The sequence below is a fragment of the Danio rerio genome, chromosome 23, assembly GCF_052040795.2.
Source record: "Danio rerio strain M-AB ecotype USA chromosome 23, GRCz13ab, whole genome shotgun sequence".
Classification (NCBI taxonomy): domain Eukaryota; kingdom Metazoa; phylum Chordata; class Actinopteri; order Cypriniformes; family Danionidae; genus Danio; species Danio rerio.
In genome coordinates, this window is record NC_141043.1 from 34,645,849 (window position 1) to 34,671,605 (window position 25,757).

Genomic DNA, 25,757 nt, shown 5'->3' on the forward strand with positions numbered 1-25,757 from the left:
ATAAATACTGTAGCCTGCAATACAACTGAATCAGGATGATCTACTAATCTCATAACTGTAAATAAGCCCTCTCTAACTGTGTATGTGTGTGTATTACCTGTCAGGGTAAGGAAGGTCATCGATATGAGCAAATTTGTGGCCCAGTTAAAGGCGGAGATGACAGATACAGCCTTCCCCCGGATGCCAGTAGGAAAGATTGCACTTAAAACCACATGAACCACTAAAAAAAGACAGAGAATTGAACAAAGCAACTTATTAAAATTATAATACACATACAAAAGTTAAATATGTCAAGTTGTTTCTGATAGAACAAACCATTTTTTTTTGTTTGTTTAAAATAGAGAAGCCCAAACTAGAGCCCGTGAGCCAAAGTTGGCACATGGTAAGCTTTGATTTATTACATCAGAGAAGAGAGGGAGAATTTTGGGGAAGGTTGGTGTTGATAACTTTAATGCACATTGTCATTTCTAACATAACCTAACCTTTAATTTGTTTTAATTTAAGCTACAAAAAACTCACTTTGATTAAATGTTTTAATTACATGTCATATATTATTATTATTATTTTTTTTTTGTAATGAACATCCTGTTGCTCAGCAGATACACCACAACTCAAAAACCCTCAGTGAGCAAATCAAGGCAAAGAGAGGTGCAGCTTGACTAGTGTATTCGGCATTAAACTCCATTCTGTTATTGACCTTATTCTAAAATGCGGAAGTGCGCCTGTTTTCGCGATTGTCTTAGAACTTCCGATTCAGTCGCCTATGGGAGAAATGACTAGGAATAATAAACGACAGAAAACGGTCAAACTACTTGCTCTAAAAACAAATGTTTGCATGACTATACAGACCAAGTAGAATAATATAACAAGAAAATATCAAATTGCAACATCAAGCAGCGTAACGAGCAGTTTTTAATGTCTAAAAATGAATGGAAGTGAATGAGACCCGGAAGTCTCAAGCCAAAAAGATTCAAATGGCAGCGCCCACTCGTCTGCAGAGAATAAGGTCAATAAATGGAATTCCTAAATTTTAACTAAAATAGGTTCATTGTAAAGTTACTTAATCTGATTAAAGTCTTGATGTAAAGCTTGATGTATTTACCTTCAGCTCACAGCTCTCATTCAAGTTTGGTATTTGGCCTTTCATAACAAAGTTTGGGCACCCCTGGTTTAAATGTAATGTAATGAAAGTGAACGGTGTCTGTGAAGCTCTTGTGAAGAATGGGAGTTGTAAAGTTCGATAAAATTATTTCTTAGTTGTTTCATTCACAAATTGGGTTAAGTAACTCATTCAATGACTTTCTCTCAACAATTAACAGATGAGAGTAATGGTCCATTTTATGAAAGCCTTTTAAGGCTAAAAGTTGTACTTTGTTGATCTCAATTATGTGTTTGTTTACAAATCAGAATACTTATGATTCATTCATTCGTTATCTTTTCGGCTTAGTCCCTATATTAATCTAGAGTCGCCACAGCGGAATGAACCGCCAACTTATTCAGGATGTTTTACGCAGCGGATGCCCTTCCAGCTGCAACCCATCACTGGGAAATAAACTCTCAATATATTTCTCTAAATGATTTGTTCAGCAATATGAGTTTAATTCCTTAGTAAAGGGATAGTTCACACACAACTCAAAATACACACCCTTCACTTGTCCCAAACCTGTTTGGGGAGTTATTCTGTAAAATTAGTCATTCTGAAAAATGTTTACCATTGAAATTGTTTACCATGGTAACCATTGGCATTCATAGTATTTGTTTATCCTATTTTAAACATCAATCATTGGTTACCAGTTTCCAAAATTAAAAATATTTTCTTTTGTGTTCAAGAACTTCATAAAGGTATGTTACAACTTGAAAATGTAAACTGAATAAATATTTATTGTTTGGGTGAGCTATCCATTTAAGGATGATAGTAGTTAAACAAACTCACACTTTACTGAGGCTAATTATACTAAGGATCATTCTGTAAACAGACTGGTTTGTTTTGTGCAAATGCATGGGATATTTTGACCACACAAATCCAACACTCAATGTTTTTTGCGACAGAAGTCAGTTGCTGCGTCCCAATTTGCAAACTATCTGTCCTAAATAGTATTTGAAAATAGAATTAGTAAGTCCCAAGCCATAGCATGTTAAATAAAGTATGCCAAAGGTTCCTGGATGGTTTACTATGTCTGCTAAACCATAGTAAAAGTAGAACCGTCCATATTCCAACTGCTAATATTGCCCACAATACATTGCAAGTTGGATGTGAATTTGATTAGAACTACAAACTCAGATAAAAAGTGTAAATAAACTACAAACATGGCAGGTGTGCACGACAAAACGCCACGTAGATAGGCTTCAGTAAAGCTGCTTGAATGATTATTTGCCAACTGGAGAATATTTAAACCGCGTACTCAGTGTTATATTTCATCTGCAACAACGATGTAAACTTATATAAAGATATGTTTGGACATTAATGCCTGAATGCATAATTATACAAACACCTGAGCAGATTTCTCTGCATGAAAGACTCGCGAATGGAAGATTATCCTGCTGCTGCTTTTCCAATAAAGTAGGAAATTAAATAAGAAAGAAATATGGATGATGTGTCCAGATGGTTGACAAGGGACATAACCAAGCAATATAACGATCTGTTAACAAGGAAGTAGTGTGTCCCAAAGCTTGCAATATTCTTCTGTTACATACTCAAAACTATATACTTTGCCTTTACAAAAAAGTACATCCTTTTAGGGCGTAGTATAAGTATGCGAATTAAAACGCAGCAAGTCAGTCAGAATTTAATTTTTAGTATAAACAGATATCATTTGTTTGAGTCTGAATCTTACTTGGTCCCAAGCTGATGGAGAATCCAGCTACATACACCAGCAGGCTGACCAGAGAAATCCATTTCAGCGAAGGCGACACTTCGTGAAGAGACTGAAGCGCAATCTTTGCACTGTCTTTCTTCGAAAGCTCAGCGGTTTCTATTAAAGCAGTCCTATGATCATAGGTGTGATTTAAAATCCAATGCTCTCTAGTGTCATTAATGCTCGTGAGAAAAGCGTTTGTTTTGAGCTTGTTTTGAGGCTGGTATAAGCCCAGTGGAGTGTTGGTCTGGATATCAGTCTCATCTCCGGTCTCAAATAACGTGAAGTTTGCTGTATTACCGGGGCCTCTGCATAGGCTGGAAACGTGTGTGCGGCTCTGCATAGTAATGGCCCCCAGCGTTGCTGTTGACAACATCATGACAACCACTCCAACACACAGAAGCGCTTTAGGCCCAACTTTGTCCACTAGAAAAATTGCAGGAATGGTTCCACCCACTTTAACCACACCAAACCCTGTAGACGCAAGAGTAGCCGCCTCATTCCCATGAAAGCCTACGCTACTGAGAACAGTCGAGGCATATGCTAAAATATTAGGCTGTCCTGTTGCCTGCTGCAAGAACACCAGCGCAGCGCCAACAAGAAGCCTCTGAAGCATGTTGTCCCGGGATTGGAAGAGGTCCAGGAAGCCATGAAGACGCTCTGCGCCCATTGCCAAACGGATCGCCCGGAGCTCATCCTCCACTGGCTCGACTTCTTTGATCCCAGCACGAAGTCGAAGCAGAGTGGCATGAGCTTCCTTTTCGCGCTGCTGGGCGAGCAAAAAGCGTGGACTGTCTGGCAAAAGTGGCATAACCCCAGCTTGCAGTAAAGCGGGAAGCAGCGCGCCACCAAATGTAAACCTCCATCCATCCGGAACCCCAGCGAACGCCCAGCTCAGTCCAAAACCCAACAGCATCCCTAAAACCACCATTAACTCATACACACACACGCACCTCCCGCGCCAGGCGGCTGGTGCCACTTCTGCTGCATACAAACAAGACGCTGTGCCTGACAGCGCCACTGACATCCCAACCAACATTCTCCCGACCACTAGTGCCCAAAATGACACCACACACACACTCAGAAGAGTTCCCAACACACACAACAGAGCAGTGAGGATGATGGTGAAGCGTCGTCCGTAGTGGTCCAGGATTGTCCCACCACCCAGGGACAGGAGGAAGGCTCCAAGCAGAAGAGAGCCGACAACCTGCTCTTGCTCCGGGCAGGAGAGAGTCAAAACGTCCCTGAGTTGAAGCAAAGCTCCAGATATCAGACTCATCTCGTATCCCATCAGCAAGCCACTCAGGCAGGCCACAGACACAGAGCACAGGACCAGAGCTCTGCCATTGCCTGCAGAAACACACAGAGAGGAGAGAATGATGTTCAACGTTTTTGCCATGAAATACTTTCATTTATATCAAGTAAATAGTGATTATTTTAATAGAGTAATAATTCAATAGAAATAGTTGTCATTGTTAAATTTATAGAAGCAATTCCAGCGTTATGGATGTGACATTTGCAGTGAAATCTCAAAACATATATATTCACAGAGAAAGGATATGTTAACGTTATATTGAAATAACTGTTAACAAACAAAACAAATAACCACAGTGTTGTGGGAGCAGAAATATATCCATCTGTAAACATTTTTATACTTTAAATGAGGAAAATAAGCATGCATTGTGGATGTGAATTATTAATTCTGTGAATTAATCTGCACAACCCAAAAGAAACAATGCTAATCAAAAGGATAAGAGTTGGCTCTTTTGTCTAGAGAACAAAAATGATTGCTTTTATTTTATTTAAAATGTTTGTATTCATGAGGACAAAAGCTTCGTTATGGATGTGACGTCTCTCCGTTATGAATGTGACAGATGTGACGTTGGCACATGTGTATTTTCGTAAATCAAATAAAATAGCTTTTAAACATTAACAGAGACATTTTTGGGTATTTTTAAAGCACTGTAAAACACTTGCATACACACAAAGAAAAAAAAAAACTGCACACAGAAATGCCAACTGACACAGCTGGGACTCGAACCAGCAACCTTCTTGCTGTGCTGCTAACCACTCAGTCATTGTGTCGCCCATATATATAAATAAATATTTCTCTCTCTTAAGGCGACTAATAATGTTGATCTTTAAACTACTTCTCTAGAAGAATATCACTTGGAAAATACTGATAAAAGAATAATTTGAATAAAGTATTTTTTATTTTTATTTTAGCATTTCAAAGCATCAGTTCTCCAGTCTTTAATAGCAAATGATTTCACCTTCTGAAATCTCAATAGGCTGATTTGATGTTCTGTTATTATCTGTAATTACTGCCTCCTAACTATTAAATTATGAATACATTTTCATTCTCAATGTTGAAAACAACCTTTTTTCTTTCATGTTTTTGTGGAAACCATGATCATTTTTTTTCTTTTTCGAATTCTCTAAAATTTGTTTTAAGTGAGAAGTCTTACATGTCACTAATGATCAATTTAATGCATCTTTGATGAATAAATTTACTTAAAGGGATAATTCACAACCCCCCTCCAAAAAAAAAAATCCTCACCATTTACTCACATTTAACTGGTTCTAAATGTTATGAATTTCTTTTTCTCTGCTACACACAAAAATGATTAAAGCATTAACTGACACCCACAATATAGGAATCAAAAATACTATGAAAGTCAAAGGGTGATGCTCTCCAACATTCTTCAGAATATCTTCCTTTGTGTTCAACAGAAGAAAGAAACTAAACAGGTTTGTAACAAGTGGATTGGGAGTAAATGAAGACAAAATATTTATTTTTGGTTGAACTATCCCTTTAAGTGTTTTCATGGTACTATTCAATGGTGATATATCATGATTTGTGCGCAAATGCGCAATATAGTATGCGTTTTTAAAATATTAGTAATATTTAGAAATGATTCATTCATTCATTCATTTTCTTGTCGGCTTAGTCCCTTTATTAATCCGGGGTCGCCACAGCGGAATGAACCGCCAACTTATCCAGCTAGTTTTTACGCAGCGGATGGCCTTCCAGCCGCAACCCGTGTCTGGGAAACATCCACACACACATTCACACACACACACTCATACACTACAGACAATTTAGCCTACCCAATTCACCTGTACCGCATGTCTTTGGACTGTGGGGGAGGAAACCCATGCGAAGGCAGGGAGAACATGCAAACTCTACACCGAAACGCCAACTGAGCCGAGGTTCGAACCAGCAACCCAGCGACCTTCTTGCTGTGAGGAGACAGCATTACCTACTGCGCCACTGCCTCGCCCTAAAAATGATTCTTTACCAGTAAATTATCATATCAGAATAATTGCATCCAGACCATATACGATCATCATGAGCAGAAAAGACATCTCAGCACAAAATCATAATATTTACAAACTTAGATAAAGAAATAATGAATGGATGGATGGATGGATGGATGGATGGATGGATGGATGGATGGATGGATGGATGGATGGATGGATGGATGGATGGATGGATATGCCTGTTAACTCTAAGTAAAAATATCCGCCAAATGAGTTATCTTAAAATAATGCATCATATATTTGTGTTTGCAAATATAAGTGTGTTTGCGCACACTTTATTGAATAAAGCTCATTGTAATTCTGATTAATATGTATCATACATCACCCATTAGATCACCCATTACTTTCAAATTGATATTAAGATTCATCTGGAAATCATGAAAGAGCTCAATTTACAGTAAATTCCAATTCAAATGCAATTGGAAAAGAAACAAGCACCCAAAACCTTCCCAATCTTGTAATAAAAATTATTTCTGAAATGTTATACAGCTAGGGCATGATATTATGCACATACAAGTAGGCAATAAAAGTAATCACATTTCAGAATCACTAGACTGATTGTGTTAACGGCAATCAATACACAAACACTGGCTTGCAATGCTTTGGATATTGAGGTTAGCTGTTCCATGCTGCTGTTATAAAAGACATACACACTAGCAAATTACTATAATCGAAGACCCTATAATCATCCCAGATAAATGTTGAATCCTTGTGCACACTAATCACCTATAATAAACTACAATATGCAGACCTATCAGACTATAATTATTAAAATGATATGATTACTGCACAGCCTTCTCAAGAAATATCCAGTATTAGCAATGTATTACAGTATAAACTGTATTGCATAATCGTTACTCTACTAAACCAGTCAAAAAATACAAAATAAGTTACATTTTGGGTTAGAATAATCATAAAAATGAAGTTCATACTTTTACTAATTCATTTGACTCACACGCATTGAAACGTAATGATAAAAGAAACTCTAATTTTAGCAGATTACCCAAACCTAATGTGTTTTGAAATCACTTTATCGTTGATAAATCTAAAATTATTATTACTTATTCATTTGAATTATGCTTTGATCCTTTTTAACCAAAAATAGCTTCTTCCCATATTAAATGAAACACACCATTACCAGTAGTGTAATGTAGCCTGTGAATGTGTTCAATCCAGCCAGAGCTGATTTTTCTTTTGTCATGCCTAATGTTTCATAGGCCTCGTTGACAAACCAGTTGCCATAAACCCCTTACACAAGGTTTTTACACAAGATGAAACCAAACAGCCCTAGTTAAATTAACATACAACTATACAGAAACTTAAGTTCTATTTTAATTCATCTAGGGCTGTTTAGTTCATTGATCTATGCTAATATATCTAGAGCTGTTTAGTTTCAGGTAAAACTAAAAGAGCCCTAGTTGAATTGACATAGACCAACATAGAAACTGAAGTTCTATGTTAATTTAAATATGGCATTATGGCTGTTTAGTTTCAACCTAAGTGATTTAACCCACATGGAAAGAACTTATATGAGGATATTATAATCTTTCCACATGGAAAGAACCTATATGAGGATATTAGTGCATATATGAAACATATGTAGTATATATGCACATATATGATAATATATATGCCACATATAGGCAAAACTGAGGTGTACATATGTCCATATACAGGCCATATAGGTCTCCTGAATTGCTTCTTTAAATCCACATATAAGCCCTATATGCAAGATATGTCTCTCATGTCTCACTTAGCCCACTGTCATACATAATGCCTAGCTCATATTTTATATTATTATAACTAAGAACTAATTTAAACAAAAATGCCAAAAACTTGGTAGCACATGTAATTGGCATGTTATGGAATTTAACAATGGCAAATAAGTGAGAGGAGATGGAAAGCTATGATGACTACACATTTTCCTGAAACATTTACATGGTCAATTATTTCTTGTATGAAGATAGTGGAAAAGAAGGTAATATAACAAAATGGTTTGTCAGTTTTTGTTTTTTTCTGTTCAGTTTTTTTGTCTTGTTTTTGTTCTTGTAATATATTTTTTCTTGTACTATTTAATTGTTCTTAAGTAAATAAAATGTAAATTTTTACATTTTGGGCTTTTATTTATGTTGTCTAGCAGCTATGGATTTTAGTAATTTTACTAATATAGGTAAACATATAGGTGAACATACTTGTGCATATATGCACACATATACAGTTGAAGTCAGAATTATTAGCCCCCCTGAATTTTCAGCCCCCCTTTTTATTTTTTCCCCAATTTCTGTTTAATGGAAAGAAGATATTTTTCAACACATTTCTTAACATAATAGTTTTAATTACTCAACTTTAATAACTGATTTATTTTATCTTTGTCATGATGACAGTAAATAATATTTGACTAGATATTTTTCAAGACAAGGCAAGATTAGGCAAGTTATTGTATATTGATGATTTGTTCTGCAGACTATTGAAAAAAAATATAGCTAATAATTTTGACCTAATGTTTTTTTCTAATTTAAAACTGCTTTTATTATAGCTGAAACAAAACAAATAAGACTTTCTCCAGAATAAAAAGTATTTTCAATCATACTGTGAAAGTTTCTTTGGGAAATATTTAAAATAAATAAATAAATTCAAAGGGGCGCTAATAATTCTGACTTCAACTGTATATACATACATGCACATACATCTATCTGTCTGTAGTTCGGTCGGTCTGTCTGTCTGTCATGCATATATGTACATATAATATAGCAAAACAGCCAATAATATATTTGTCACATATGTTAAAAACCTATATGAAAATCTATATTAAATACATTTGTTTATATAGGTTATTTTTCAGTGTGGGAAGGCTTTCTAGTAGTCAATTATTTTAGTTAAGAGAGTAGCCAGAAAAGAAGCATTCTGGCAATATCTGATGGACACCCAGAGATTTTACTCATGTAAAGTTGGTTTTATATTTGCACAGTCGTTCATTTTAACGGCTCCTATATTGTTTACCATGCTAATTTGAACATTGGGTCTAAAATCGCATTTAAACATGACTTCAACATTGGCACAATTTGATTGACTGTGAACTGTGTTGCACTTTGATAGTATTTGGCTGCTTATGTGATTCCTCTATTTAGCAAAAACATATTTTTCTGAAACTATATTATTAAGGAGAAAGTCTGAACATGCGAATATAAAAACAACTTTACCTCAATAGAGATTTGATATCTTTTTTTCCCCTTTCCCTAAATGACTAACCTGATTTTGCAGATGGGCCTTGCTCTAGATGTATGTGTGTGTCTGGATTCTGCACATATATTTTGCTCTGGGGATCAGACGTCATCCTTATTGATTCCTCAGGTGCATCCATGTTCTTCAAGCGTTGTGGTGCAACTAGAAGATGAACAGTAAACAATGATTAACATACGTGTTCATAATCTCTTTGGCGAAAATGCATTACACCAGAAATAATAGAGCTCATTTTAAGAAAAGTTTGAAAAGTTAAGAAAAGTTGAATGGACCTTCTCAGCTCTTCTAGACCTTTAATTAGGAAAACTCCAAAATACTGGAGATATTAATTGGGATGATACAGTTAGTGAACTTTCGTAATAAGATCTACATCTAAATACATCTCTAATAATCAATCATATAAGAAAATCAGCACTCATTCAGCACTGAAAAAAACACATTTGCTGGTTCACCAGTTCACAGAAGATCAAGACTAACGAAGCCACATTCAGGAACAGCAAAACCTACATAAACAAATTTATTTAATTGTGTTAATACATATAAAAGTATAACAGCATGTCCCAATCAGGAATGCACAGCCACTGACCATCTTGGATTTCTCAGTGCCATTTCTCTTGGCGCAGATCAACAAGTAAAAGCATTTGCAGCTATTAAGATCATTGACACACAGCGTCAGCGTTTCAATGTGCCTTTACCTCTTTAGCGTCAGTGAAGGGGAATGTTGTCTATGAAATCATCGCAGCTTTTTGACTCTCTCCTCCCTGGTGCCTGTAACTTGTCTGTCCTTGTGTCTGTGCACGTTTCTTGTTTTGGAAGCTGCTGACTGAAGCCCCGCCTACAAGAGCCAATGCAAAAAAACAGCGAGACTGAAAGTGTCAAGTAAGCAGAAGCAGTTGAATAAACGGAACTGCGCCCTGTCAGAACTGTACTCATAAATTAATGTGCATTTGTACGCTGTGAAATGTGTTGTTTTTTGTAATTTGGTTTGGACTGAAAGACATTCGGTGGAGACTAACTTACCGTACACTCTGTACAGCGCAAAGTCAAAGTTGTCAGCTGTTGCGGTGTCCGACTCGTCCGGTTCAGTGCTTTTGAGTCGAATCTTTGATTCACTGAAATGATTCACTACACTAGACGGTTTGTAATGAATCTTGAAGGGACATCTGTTAGTCAAGTTGCATAATCATAAACAAAAGTTTAGTGACTCTAAATCTTTTTTTATCTATTCAAATGTGACAAATATCTGGAAACTATCCAGACTCTTTCAAACTAAAACTATCAGTCTCAAACTCAATTCCTGGTGTGCCACAGCTCTGCATAGGTTAACTCCAACCACCTTCTACTCAGACCTGCTGAATAGTCTTCGGTAGTCTTGAACACCTTGATTATTTGGATCAGCTGTGTTTGATTAGGGTTGGAGCAAAATTGTGCAGAGCTGCGGCCCTCCAGGAATCCAGTATGCTTTAGGGTGTAATTGTATTACTTGTATTATTTTTGTATTATTTTGTTACCCTGGTGTTTCTTTGTTCTTGAGTATATTTTTTATTTATTTGTTTTATTTTTATGTATGTAATTGTATTTGTTCTACCTCTTTACTGCCATCATAAATTGTGAAACTATTCAATAACAGTAGGTATTAAAAAGAATAACCAATAAAGAAGGTTTTTATTATTTAAATGGGCAAATTTTGACTGAGGGAATGAGCTGGCCAGTTTGTTATTTGCCTGTAGGCTACAGTTTTTAATTAAGCTAATTTAGTTTAATTTAAATTTATTGTTTTTTATTTAATTTTAAGTCTGAACAGGTTCCCATTTTTTATGATGGATAATAAACCAGCATTTAAAAATAAGTATTCTTTCATATTTCTAAAATTCTAATCTTAATACATCATTATATAAAACTGTAATAACTTACGGTTTAAATACACATTTGTAAATAAACATTTTTGTAAATAAAAAAATAGTATGATAGGCACTTTGACAAAAAAAGTATTTTTGTTGCATCAAAAAGTGTGGTAATGATAACTATACGACAAGCTAATAAAGGGCAAATTAGTGTTTAAAATGTCACAAAAACCTCGAATATCTGGAAAAAAGTCCACTTTTTGGAAAAAAAGAAAAAGAACCACCCATATTAATAGGCTGGCTTGAAATAAGCAAAATCTTGAAGAGACAGTTTACACAAAACTATAAGTCTGTCAATGATTTACTCATGTATAACTTGTTCCAAACCTGCTTGAGTTTCTTTCTTCAGCTGTTGAAATCTGGTAACCATTGACTTTCATAGTAGGCTATTTGTTTTTGTTTTTCATAGTATTGATGTCAATGGTTACCTGTTTTTCCCACCAGAGATGTCAATGGTTACAACATTCATCAGAATCTTCAGGGTGGATTAGCCAATTAAAATAGGCTTCTGATTTTGCTGTAAATGGAAGAATATAAAATGCAATAAATTGTAAAAACTATGCTAATGAACTAACATATGAATGTGCTATTTTAACAACAACAACAACAACAACAAAATGAAAAGGGATGAAATCAGAAATCTGCCTAAAATTGGCATGGATTTATTGTAGTACAAGTGTAATAAAACTATGGTTTATCCATTTTTGTTGTTATTGTTGTTGTTTGTTTTACTTGTAGTAGAACAAAAGATAACGAAAATACACAAACATACAGAAATATGACACAGTGTTAAAAATAAGGTGTAGCAGGAGCTTTCTACTAATGTCCTTCTAGTGTTTGCATATAGTTATTTTTGAAAGCTAAATAAGAACATTCTGTTTTTGTAACCAGAACGTAATTGTTTACAGAACATTCTGAAAGTGTTAGACTGTCTGTTTCAGGTCAGCTACTGTTACCAGTAGATTAAATACAGTATTCAGTGTTGGAAAAAAAATAGTATATAATGATCTTAAGTCACCTTAAAAAAAAATAATGATAATAAATAAATAAATAAATAAATAAATAAATAAATAAATAAATAAATAAATAAGCAAGCGTGTCACTAGTCTTGTAATTGTTGCATTGTTGTAAAGTTGTAATTATTCATTTTTAGCCAACAACAAATCTTATTCAGGTAAATTTCATAAAAGCTCATATTAAGCAAGTTTGCCCTAAAGGGATAATTTACTGAACAATATTTACAACATTATTACATTATTATTACCTTTAATCCACATGCAGGGCAGCATGGAGAGCTTGAGGCAAACACAGACATTTGCTGATGCTCTTTGTTTACACAGAAGAGAGAACGTGCGTTGTTCATCAAAATGCTAATTGTTGTCATCCTGGATGCTGTAACCTCTAAATATATTGCAAACAAACAGCATCAGTGCACTTTACTATCCCTTATGAAAGTACACAACTGGTGTGACCCCAGCAAACACAGAATGTTCCCTTAAGGGTATTTTTGGATCTTAAATAAGAAAGTTCTGGACATTCAGTTGCTGTGAAAAGTAACTGTACAGAACCTTCCGGTAAACAAGTATCAAACTATTATCAACTATTCGGTATATACTGTCAAGTATTATTAAGTTTTGCTGCATAACTCAAAACTTACCTAGACACACACACAGACACAAATACATATATAAATACACATATACATATATTTATTTGTGTGTAAACAGCCATTTAAAAAATGTTTAAATAGCCTATTTGTATGAATGTGAAATCCAAATACTTTTTTAATTTATAATTTGCAGATATTTCCATCAGTTTTCTATATGGGAAATGTAAATGCATATATAATCTACACTAATATATAAAAATATAAATCTACAATAAGATGTTATATCAATAAGGTATATTACTGTGGCCAGATTTACATACATTTACATATTGGCCTGTTTGCTGCATCTCGGCTCATTTTAATAATTAATCTAATACAAATAAATATCCAAACAGGATTACATAAGGTATGTGTAAATTAATAATGTTTAATCTGATTGAAAGTTAATTTATGATTCTGATAAGGCCACTGACATGAAATCTGGCAGTCTGCTGTTTCACAGATAAGCTGACACTGTTTGAACTGCTGTATGTGTAAAACTTGCAATGGCTGAATTACAGCAGTGGCTTTCCAAACAAACATAACTGTACTTCAACGCACTGCTAATGAATCCACATGCCATGTCTTTGTGGATAATTTAGCACCAGCACCAGGCCTTTCTTGTTTTCATTTAAGAAGAAATCAGTTTTTTCCTCTAGATTCTAGAAGTTTCCCTTAATGATATAGCGCCCTCTAGCGGTCAGTGATGTGCAATTACACTAAAACTGTGAAGGTTGTGCTTTGACAAGGCGTTTTTTCATGCATTAAGTGCATGTGAAAATATTCAATGCATTCAAGTAGAAGAAAATCAAATAAATATAAAATGAATGATAAAATAAATAAATAAAAACATTCCTACATGTTAGTGCAAACACAAATCCTCCACAAACACTAAACGGAAAGAGAAATGTCCATGCATTTGGTGCGTAACAGCTTTATTACGCGTACCCTTACGAAAATAAACCATGGTTTTAAAAGAGGGGGGAGAGGGTGTTACTGTAATTAAACCACATAATACCAGTGGTTCTGTTGCACTAAGCATAGTTTAACAAACCAGAACTCAAACCCCCAAAACAAAAACAGTTTCGACAGTTTATTATAATAAAAGGCATTACTTTTTGCTTTTTGTAAGGTTACATATGCATGTACTAGACGAGTGGTACATTTTAGTCAAGTATTGGGTTAAAAATTGTCTAAAGGTTTTAAAAGCAACACTAGGTGGCGCTAGCTGATCATAAGATCTCAGACCATCCTTCTATCCATCCGTCCATCCATCCATCCATTCATCCATCCATCCATCCATAAAACAAAATAAATAAAAGTTCTTTAATGATTCATCATGGATGGTTCCATAAAGGACCTTTTACATCTAAAGCAGAGATGCCCAAGTAGGGCCTGCATGCCAAAGTTGGCCCATTTTAACCTTTGATATGCCATCCTATCTGAGAATGATAGAGGGTTTAACTTAAATCATCACTTCTAATTTGGCGTAACATTTTATGTTTGTTTTATTGCTGAGCTGAAAAAAACTGAAATGAAATGGAAATGAATCTGTGTTTAAAACCATAAATGAGATTGTTTTTGTTTATACTGTAGTAAGTAGGCTACATTATAAAATGTAAAAAATATATATATATTGAAAAATATTATAAGTTCATGTAAAGCAACGATTTTCAATATTATTATTATCTTTTTATGTTATTAAATAAATAAGGAAATTACCCATGGCAACTCTATTTACCTTCGGCCCACTAGTCTCCATAAAGTTTGTTTTTCGGCCCTTCATAAAAAAGAGTTTGGACACCCCTGATCTTAGGATCTTTACAATGCACAGAAAGTGCTCTGGAAAAAAGTTGTTTGGTTAATAAAAATATTTTTCATACAAGGAAACAAAATAAGGCTATTTGAAGAATCAGTCATTAAAAAGTTTCTTTAGGAAATCTAAAATTCTTTCCACTGCATCAATGTGTTTCTGCAAGTTATTGACATTCTGTATTGTATACAGTGCTATATTTAATCAACTTTGAATCTATCATCCATCCATCTATCCATCCATCCATCCATCCATCATCCATCCATCCATCCATCCATCCATCCATCCATCCATCCATCCATCCATCCATCCATCCATCCAACCATCCATCCATCCATCCATCCATCCATCCATCCATCCATCCATCCATCCATCCATCCATCCATCCATCCATCCATCCATCCATCCATCCATCTATCTATCTATCTATCTATCTATCTATCTATCTATCTATCTATCTATCTATCTATCTATCTATCTATCTATCTATCTATCTATCTATCTATCCAGATATCCAGATATCCAGATATCCAGGTTATTGCAATGCAGTGTTGTTCCATATAAGATAAACAAATTCAGATTTTATGACCAAACTTATCGGCAAGTTATTGCTTTGCTATACTATAGTGTTATAGTCACACAGCCATGTTAGTCTGTTAAGAGCAAAACAAGTATCCTCCTGTCTATGAAATCTCTTTTATCCCATTTTTAAGTTTACTTTTACCAAAGTACCAGTCACATCGCTGATGCGTGACCTAGTTTTAAAGCCTCAAGTGCTGCGCTTCTGGTGAACTTGCTCAGAACATTACCTTGGGTCTCAGAAAAGCCCTTCCAGGAGCCGCAGTTAATACACGCAAACATTGACAGATGCCAGAGAAATGAAATTATGGCTGGTTGAAAGTTCAGTCTGCAAGACTGGCGTGACCGCTGGCCTGGGAACAAAACAAATGACGCACAATACGGTCCTAAAAGCGACCTTTGACCAGCCGAGGTGACGTCGGATGACGTTTCACAACATGTGATGTTGCCTTTTACACAACAGTTCTGTCTGTTTCTTAAATCTGATGGGCCAATAGCCGTGTGAAATTCTGCAAATAACAGCCTCTTCACTCTTGTGTATTACTCCGCCGACATACAGCAACAAGTAGAGGACACTCTACAGTTTGACAAATATTGCTGCTATTGAACAACATAAAGTACTTTTGAGGCTTCTTTAGTTGAGAAGGTAGTTGTTTAGACTGCAACTATGCAGTTTATTTTTAAGGAGAGTGCCTATTTTTTTAAATATTTATATTTCTGCACACATCCCAAGTCTCTCGGAAGTTTGTGGGTTCGGGGAGTCTCTATGCATTTGCGGGAGACTCCCGGATGCCCACAAACGAATAATAATCTCCCTGAAATCACCTGTCTCTGTCCTTGCTCTGTCGTAAAATATGTTGCATACCCCTTTTCACCGCATTCATCCCAGCTATTCAGGTACGCGCAACTCACCCGCACCGCTCTTCAGGTACATCGTACGCACATGCCCCCACTGCTCTTCAGATAAGTCGCACGCAACTCGCCCCCACTGCTCTTCAGATCCGTCGCACGCAACTCGCCCCCCACTGCTCTTCAGATACGTCGCACGAAACTCGCCCCACCATGTCAGGTACATCACACGCACAAGCCCCTACGGCTCTTCAGTTCCATCGCGCACCATCAACTCCCCCCCCCCCCCCCCTCCTAAGCAGCCATTAGCCTGTCACTGAGCAGACCAAAGATGGTTGACGTTGTTCATTCACAAGATGGACACAGATACCGCATAATAATCCCTGTAATAAAATAAGCATCTCTGTAGACTGATGGCATTTCATGCCGTTCAGACTTATAATCTTAAAATGTGAGCAAATCACCTTTGTCATTACTTCAGACAGAACGCTAGAGAATCATTAAAACACTAGCTCTAAAGTGACGTCTGACTTCAGCTGCAGATGTGAATGAATGGCGGAAGAAAGTAGCTGCTCTTACGAAAGGATTTTTAGACTCTGTGTTTGATTTTCTGTTTTAGACGCACGATCATGCTGTTGAACTGTTGTATAAATGCATTATCACACTTGTAACAGTGCGACGTGGCTGTATATTGTCACTGATGGGACAATCACACACCTCCCACTTGTGCAGATACAGCCACATCGCACTGCTACTGATGTGATATTGCTTAGTAAACGAATAAATGTATATGCTCCGATGTGTTGTTTGTCACAACATTTCGTCGTCCACAGCAAAACACAAAGGCAATTTAGGGGAAAAATAACCATAAAGTTTTATTGCGAACCAAACAAGGTCACATAATTCAAACATTTTACAATTTTACAGTACATTTATAGTTACATATAAGCATACCCTTTTAAGTTTTTGTTCCGTATACATTAAAACTAACACAGAAGACCTCAAAATATACAAACTTAAATAACCATACAGTCTTGTTCAATGGAATGTGTTGCTGAGACAGACTGGCCCGTTTCTGGATTACTGTACATCCAAGGAGGCTGGAAGACTAAAGTGAGCATTTCTACACACATTAGCAGCACATCCTTCTAGCACCTTCTGCTCAAGTCATAAACAAGGAAAAAAAAAAGCATTAAAGGAAGTGCTCTTTAATTTAGGAAGATAAATGTGCAAAAAATTTGATCCCAGATGCGTAACTGAAAGGTCACAAAAACATCAGATGCTGATATATTTTAGTGGTTTTAGTGTCACGTTGACTGTTTATACCTGACATGGACTGACATGCCAGATCACATGATTTAGACTAAACAAACATTTGAACAGGGGTGTTAAAATGAAGGCACATACACACACACGCACCCACAAACAAGCATTCAATCCATCCAAAACTATGATGTCTAAAAAATGAAACGCAAGTAAGCTTTGAAATAAATCTAGTACATAAACGTCCATCAGCATCAATCTTCTCTCTCTTTTTCCCCATCTGTCACAACCCAGGGTGAAAGCGGAGGAGAAATCGTGCATTTGGATGAAGAGGAAGAGTCTTCTTCTTTAACGTGTAAAACTCAGGCCTTTCAATAAAGGCCTTTCGAGCTGCCGTACGCCATGTGCAAATGCCCCCGATCTGGAGGCAGGGAAATGAGACGGGGTTTGCTTTTCTCATAGTGATGCACTACAGGTGAGATTCCATGGGACAGCATTTCCATGGTAAATGAGCTACAGGTAGGAGTCCATGGGATGGCGTTTCTGGGGAATGGGCTACAGGTAGGAGTCCATAGCAGGGGCGTAAGAGAAGCCCAGGAAAGCCTCGGTCGCTTCAGTAATGCTGGACGTGACCAGAGCGCTGTCCGGCGAGCAGCCGATTGAATTCGGCACTGGCTCATCGGTGAACTCAGGGTCAAAGTGTCGCAAGTCGTTAGGCCCCGTCTGAAACAGAACGATGTCAAAATGACATTGATTAGAAAGTGCAATATTTGCATAGCGGCTAGCATGACTGGGACGTTTTTATCTCTAACATCCAGTGCAATGTGCTCAAAACTCAAAGTCAGCAAAGAGAAAGAGCAGTGTGACGTACCACATTGGGGTTGAATGGTGGCGTAAGCTTCTTGGCATTCAGATCGTCCCAGTTGATGGGAGAGAAGAACATGTGGTTCTTGATTTCAGTCTACACAAGTAAAACAGAAGATTCATTAGACACAATAGCAAAACACACACATAATAATATAAAGAGTAATGTTTAGTATTATTATTTAACATTTTATACATATGTAATGCTCAGCATACGCGAGAACCTCATTTTGAAAATTAATATATTTATTAATTTCTAAGTGAACAGAAGTTATATTTTGGTGCATTTTAACAAAACAAAGTAATTAAAGAGATACATTTATTAAAAATATATTTTAGTCATCGAAAATCTTTCGAAATAGAAAGATAATACAATTAAATTCAATCTAAATATTGCAATTTTTTTATATAAAAATCAAATATTTTATTTATTTTTATTTTTTTCTCTTGATTTCTCTTTGAAAAATTTTTTTTTTTTAATATTTATTAGATATTTTGCACTATTATATAAATTTGAGTGAACTCTTTTTTTGGACTGTGATAGTTCTGTGTTAGATTAGCTCCAGATTTGGCTTCAGTACTGACTAATCTAATGTATAAATACAAAAAAAATATTGGGGTTCCCAAACTTTTCAGCCCGCAACCCCAAAATTACATTGCCAGCGACTCACGACCCCCAATATCCTCTGAGGTGGCTTTAATGTATAAATCTTGCACACAATGGCGGACATATACCAATAGGCCAATAAGTCTATTAATCATTTATTTTGTTAAACGCAACTCGGAGACCATCCTCCATGTTCAGTTGTGGCCTGTATTTATTTTTAATGTATGGTAATGGTATAAAAAAGTCAGAAATTTTAACCTGGAGTTATAAAAATCAACTTGCTGTGTCTTTAAAATAACGTAAATCACCCCAGGATTCAATTAAAAAAAAATGTTTTTTAATGTTTGTTTCTAACATTTTAACAATGTTACTATTAACTACCATTTTGTTCTGCAGTAGGTTATGGATAAAATATGGCAATTATGATAGTTTAATAAAATGAATTTGATTTATGTAAATCGCCAAACAACTCCCCCTTTTTGTCCAAACAACTTATTGGGAACCACTGCTGTAGAAACTATTAATTTAAAAAATACATTAGTGAGGGCTGTACGTATATATGCTGAGCACTGTATTGCAAAACTTTATATTACTTATTATTTTATAATTTTTGTAATATTATTTATAATATTCAATCAAAAACCCTTACAAAGTCATCAGTGAAGCCCAGCCTTTTGGTTCTGTCTTTTTGCAGCAGGCCCTCCAGCAGGTGTCTGGCAGCGTTGGAGATGTTGGGTTTCAGCTGCAGTGGCTTGTTCAAAATGTTATCGTACATCTCTGCTGTGTTACGACTGTAGAACGGAGGCTGTGGAGAGAACATAAAAACAGTCAGCCATCGTCTAAAAAGTCAGCTCAGCTTATAAGCTAAATATGTGCAGTTAAATCAGGTGTGCGCTGAATTTTCGGCCACTGAACATTATGGTGATAAAAACAAAAATGGCAAACTTTCCCCCACTCGTTCACTGTCTACACAATTTCACTGTCAATGAAATGTGGTTATTTAATGGTCGTTCAATTCAGTGTTTCCCAACCCTGTTCCTGGAGGCACACCAACAGTACATAGTTTGGATGTCTCCCTTATCTGGCGCATTCCTTTTAGGTCTTAAGCAGGTCGCACACCAGAAGCGCCGCTCGGCGGCGCGCCGCGTAGCGCCACGCAGCGCCACGTATTTTAGAATTCTAAACATAGGTTTCTATCAGGATACACACACCGGCGCCGCAAGTCGGCGGCTGTCGGCGGCGCCCGGCGACGGCTCAGGACGCAGTTCATTTTTCAGCTGCGCCACAGATCGCCATCTGATTAGTTTCATGTTAAATATCATTCGAATGTGCGCGTCTGGTGTGTGATACTTTAAACTGTCATGTACGCCCCGTGTCGCGGCGCCGAGCGGCGCTTCTGGTGTGCGACCTGCTTTTGAGTCTCTTCTAATGTTCTGATGAGTTGATTGATGTGTGTTTGATTAGGAAGAGGTTGAGAATGTGTACTGTTGGTGTGCCTTCAGGAACACGGTTGGGAAACACTGGTTTAATTTAAAAAGTCTTAAATAATTCGTTTAGATAATTATAACAAAGCTTTTCAGTTTTAGACTAAGTGCGTCAATCATTTTTGGCCTAGAATTTTCATTTGGGTGCATCCCTAAATTATGAATCATTGAATCATTAACTCACCAGGCCATATAACATTTCATACAGCACTGCGCCCAAACACCACCAGTCCACCGTTCGGTCATACGGCTGCTTGTGTAACACCTCCGGTGCCAAATACTGCATGACAAACAGAAAACCCTTAAGAAAAGTTCACATACTGACTCCAGTTCAGCTGCAGTGTTTAAAACAAACTTCTGTGGACCAATAAAATGAAGTCCAGTATTCACCTCTGGCGTCCCACAGAAGGTTGACGTCGTTCCATTGGGCTCGATGTTCTCTTTGCACAGGCCAAAGTCAGTCAAGATGATGTGCCCTTGAGAATCCAGCAGAATGTTCTCGGGCTTCAGGTCTCGGTAGACGATGTTCAGTGAATGCAGGTAACCCAAAGCACTGGCAATCTCTGCTGCATAGAAGCGAGCGCGCGGCTCCAGAAAGCATCGCTCTCTTTGCAAGTGATAAAACAGCTATGGAAGCACAGAGAGAAAGAGGAGACAGATTAGACTGTGAGTTCCACATCCTGAATGGCATACTTAATCAAAGCTTTCTAGACTCTCTGCGATCCCGAACAATGGCAGGAAATGAGAACGTCACCCCCCCCCGGCCCCTCAGAGACGTCTGTTGGGTTAGACCCAGTCTAAACCACTGCAGCTGCTAAATCTGGCTCTCCCACCTCACACACTTTCCCCTCCCAGCCATTTCCTGATGAGAGTTTCCTATTCAGAGCCCAGGCGCTCTTCTCATGACAGGATTTCCTTTTTTCTGTCTGCATCTACCTCGCTGTCTCTATTTTCTGTCACTCTCTCTCCTCAATCCTGATTGTTTGTAATGTCTTGCTTATTAAAGTACACACCTCTCCTCCATTGATGTAGTCCAGTACGAAGTAGAGTTTATCAGTGGTCTGGAAGGAGTAATGCAGGCCCACAAGGAATGGATGCTTGACATTCTTCAGTAACACGTTGCGCTCTGACATAATGTGTTTCTCCTAAGGGTCAGAGGTTAAGAGGTCATGCATACTTACTGATTGACAAAAAGCTTAAGTGAATAGCTGTGTGCGTGTGTGATCTCATACCTCTTTTTTCTTTAAGATGGCTTTCTTCTGAAGCACCTTCACAGCATAAAACTTCTCATCGCTCCGGTGGCGTGCCAGGAGAACCTTGCCGAAGCTACCCTTTCCGATGACTTTCAGAAAGTCGAAGTCTGATGGTTTGGCGGTGGGGTTTGAGGAAGGGCCGAGGTTGATCTGCTGAGAGGGACTTGGCTGAGGAGCAGAGAGATATCATTGGATTAATAGGATTCAGACATTGTTTTGGAGTGAGATGCAGGCTGCATATAAACATGTTTTCTGCTGCTATAAACACAACATAAACACAAGCAGATTTACCGGAGGGGAAGGGTTGCTGTTCATTAGCTCCACATCTTGTGGTGGTGTCAGGTTTAGGATGGACTGAACCTCAGGACTGCAAGAACAACAAATCAGAGATGCACAGTGAGAAAACAAACGAGGATAAATCTATAAACAAGACAACTGGAAGTTAAAATAAATAAATCAATAAATATAATAATTAAAATAAACAAGAAATACACAGTTTGAATAATAGTTAAAAAAGTTATTTAAAACAATTATTGTTTTAAATAGATGTTTAAATCAAAAAGATGTATAATTGCTTGTTTTTAAATAAATGAGAATAGTTTAAATATAATAAATTATAACTGCATGTTTTAATAAAACAATTTGAATGAAATGACATATCAGTAATAATAATAATATACATGTATTCTATTTATTGTAATTTTATAGCTGAAATACATTTGTAAACATGCAATAAGTTACAAATAATGTGCATGTTTACAAATGTATTTCAAGTATAAAATTACAAAAAAATCGATACAGATATGTTATTTTTACTGATTTGTTCTACATGTGCACAGTTCCTTTCAGCATTTACATTAAACAAACTTACTGCTTGCATGCATAGGAGTTTGCAGAAAGCTTCTGGATGAAGTCATTCAGTCCCATCTTTCTCTGCTTCATAAAAGCTGCACATGAAAGACAAAACAGAGAAAGAAAACCTCCATTTAAAAAGCAGAATCACTTAATATTCTTCCCTTCTCTCACAAAAGTTGGCTCAAAAGATTCCATTCATCTGAAAAAAAAAAAGACAAAGCGTACCACTCAGATTAGCTACTAGTCCTCTTGTTTTAGAGTAGGTCAAGTCTGGAGCTGAAACGCTCGTCTCCGTTTGGATTGTCATGGCTGTAGTTTTCCACTCTGGGCCCGAGACCAAAACGACACAAAGCGCTACTGAACTCCTACACTACAGTCCCAACTATTTAAAACACCGGAGGAGGAGCGTATGGATCGCGTAATAGGCGTGGCTTGTGTGGTGTTCTCGCACAGGGGGCGTTTCTTGACGCAACTCTTTGAGGAGGCGTGGCTTTGTGCATGTTCCTCAGCAGAGTCAAGCGTGACGTCTTTGAGGGGCCAACTGTGAGTGAAGGGAACATCAGCTCGTCACGCCCCGACAGTCTGATGTTATGTTACTTAACTTACAGTTGAAAACAAGATCTTGCCGGATCTAATAAGCGCAGGACTGCATGTTCTGTTGAGAGGAACGATCAAAACCAGAGCAAACCTGATCCAAATAGTACTGTACATTTCTTTTTATAAACAAACCTGCTTTGCTCCCTGGAATAGTCATAATACAGACGTCCCAGTCTTGTTGTTAACCAAAGCTACTTCAGAATAAACAGTTCACTACAGCTAGCCTACGAGTGCAGAAGTCAGTAACAATAGATTCCTTTGCAAATTTCTCTTGCTTTGTACCTCACGTTTTCCCCTCAAAGTCCCATTTCAAGCGTTGTGACAGATGACGCATGAATGAGACAAAAGAAAGGGAACTTGAGCCAAACTTGAGGACTCTCTGGAAAAGTACTGACTGGAATAACGCAGAAAGAATCATTCTTTTGTGTCAGATTATTTCAATGAATCAGTTGGACGATTCAATACCTGTGTTGTACCGAGAAACGTTCCCTGCCACAAAATGCACACCCTCATAGACTTTCATTTGCACTCTCAGTCTATATTTAAAAAAATCAAAGGTCACAATTGATTAAAACGTAAAATCCTAATTATTTTGATGGATAAAGCAAGGAAGTGAACGCATTTTAAAACGCACTAGTTTTACAAATAAATGTAAAATAATAACATTGACTGTAGTGTAGCCTTAAATTAGGCTTTTTGGTGGGTTTAAAACAGACATTTAGGCTATGCAACACATTTACTTTTACTTCTGTAAGGAAAGGGTTCCATTCATGAAACTCACCTCAGTCACTATCATTATCACAGTCATTATAGTGTCATATAACTCTATTAATATACAAGGCGGATATAACTGATTGGGCAAAAAGTAATTAGTAGGACAAAGCTAGCTTATTATAATGAGCAAAATGAAAATGCAATAATCTTAAATTTTGGGCATACATGTGAGAATTTACAGCAATAATCTACACCACAATGTCACGTAAATACGTTGAATCTCTTTTGAATGGGTGCTCGAATCGAACTGTTCGAAAGAACCGATTCGCGGATTTGAGTCAGACTTCACTTCATTAACTCTGCTCTGAGAGATATCAAACTTCTGCATTCATTCCTTGCCAAACAAAGCATGTTAGGGAATTTACGAAAGATTATGAAATGCCCTATTACACAAAGTTATGCAATGAAAAAACCGCAGACGGTTAATTAACTGTGCCAATCATGAAACTAAATAAGTTAGAATAAAAGCTGAGAACATAAGCCGCAAAAACATTTAAGCTCATAAATGGTTGGGAAGTCTCACAAATAATTTCGACTTAACCACTTATTACCAATAATAATATAAGAAGGTAGGCTATCTCTTTTAAACAGTAGACCGTGGAACTGAGCAGAAAACATTAAAGCTAATAAAAACATTCAAAAACACCAGCTGCTTTCAATGCATTTGCGAGTCTGAATGAACATGAACAAGGTCAATCAAACAACATTTGATTTCATGTGTATTTGTAGCGCAGTTTATGCTATATTTTGCATAAACTACCGTAATGTTTAACAGTTCTTACTATATTCCACGTTTAATACATCGTTATACTATAATTGCTAACAGGTCAGACATATTAATCAACATCAGACGTGTATTGTATTATTTTTCTCAAGAAAAGTACGAACCTTTAAATTCCGCCGAAGTTCTCATTGTGCTGTTAATCCTAGACTAGTCTCTTCTGAAAGCCGAGAGTGACTTTTCATATGTTTGATAAAGGCTGAGCCAAGTGCCCTTATCATCAGACTGTATCAATATAGCCCAGATACGAGTACAGTGTTAAAACCGGGTCACTGCCCGGAAGGTGATGCGCCTATGTCTCCAGTACATAAAAAGCGGACACCTACAGTGGACCGTAATTGTCAAAAAACAATTCCGTACATTTCCGCGAGAGCTTAATTCGGCGAGATTCAACTTACATGTCAGCGGTGAGGTTTTGTCTTTCATAGGGTCAGGGAAGAGAGTAAGGTGCCGCGCACTGGCTTGATGAGGAAGTTTTAAGGTGAAAGAACAAATTTGTGAGTCCGCCGCATTCCACCGGGCTGATCTGACACCGGAGATCTGTGGGGCGGAGCTTCTCCAGCCCAACAATATGCTGCACTCTGAATGCGGAGCCACGGCTAAATGAACTTGGAAGCTGACCGTGGAAACAAAGCCAGCTGCCTACCTGAATGGGCATCATATGCTCGTGCAACTCAGCTGAGAACAACTGAAGGGTTTTCAGTAAGACTAGAGTCCGGCCCATAGCCAGCCTAGTGAAGGGGGGGGGGGGGGTTCTTTTTTCTTAAAAAGTAGACCTTTTTTGCAGTTGTTCGCCTCGTTTTCTATTTAGTTAGGAAGTTTTAATGGGTTGACATTCATTTATTTTCTTTTCTGCTTAGTCCCCTTATTGATCTGGGTTCACCACAGTGGAATGAACCGCCAACTTATCCAGCATATGTTATATGCAGTGAATGCCCTTCCAGCTGCAACCCATCACTGAGAAACACCCATACACTCTCAGTCACACTCATACACCACAGCGAATTTAGCCTACCCAATTCACCTGTAGAGCATGTCTTTGAACTGGGAAACCAGAGCACCTGGAG

At 37.1% G+C, this 25,757-nt stretch overlaps 2 protein-coding genes across 10 annotated transcripts in view; both read right to left on the minus strand.

Annotated features, from left to right (window-relative positions):
• Window positions 1–25,757, minus strand: part of slc2a12 (solute carrier family 2 member 12) — a 44,825-nt gene that overhangs the window by 8,404 nt on the left and 10,664 nt on the right. Inside the window, exons 1-4 of one of the 3 annotated variants that reach the window (XM_087305383.1) lie at window positions 9,800–10,205; window positions 9,429–9,735; window positions 2,835–4,205; window positions 98–220 (exon numbers count right to left, since the gene is read on the minus strand). In XM_087305383.1, the coding sequence (XP_087161509.1) occupies window positions 98–220; window positions 2,835–4,205; window positions 9,429–9,540 (1,606 nt within the window). In that variant the 5' untranslated portion in view covers window positions 9,541–9,735; window positions 9,800–10,205. 3 annotated transcript variants of the gene reach the window in all.
• Window positions 17,062–25,757, minus strand: part of sgk1 (serum/glucocorticoid regulated kinase 1) — a 91,539-nt gene continuing 82,843 nt past the window's right edge. For 4 of the 7 annotated variants that reach the window (XM_087305230.1, XM_087305227.1, XM_087305228.1 and 1 more), the window contains 9 exons: window positions 22,555–22,630; window positions 21,975–22,050; window positions 21,663–21,851; window positions 21,444–21,575; window positions 20,821–21,057; window positions 20,615–20,710; window positions 19,596–19,751; window positions 18,347–18,436; window positions 17,062–18,198 (listed from right to left, as the gene is read on the minus strand). In XM_087305230.1, the coding sequence (XP_087161356.1) occupies window positions 18,031–18,198; window positions 18,347–18,436; window positions 19,596–19,751; window positions 20,615–20,710; window positions 20,821–21,057; window positions 21,444–21,575; window positions 21,663–21,851; window positions 21,975–22,050; window positions 22,555–22,630 (1,220 nt within the window). In that variant the 3' untranslated portion in view covers window positions 17,062–18,030. 7 annotated transcript variants of the gene reach the window in all.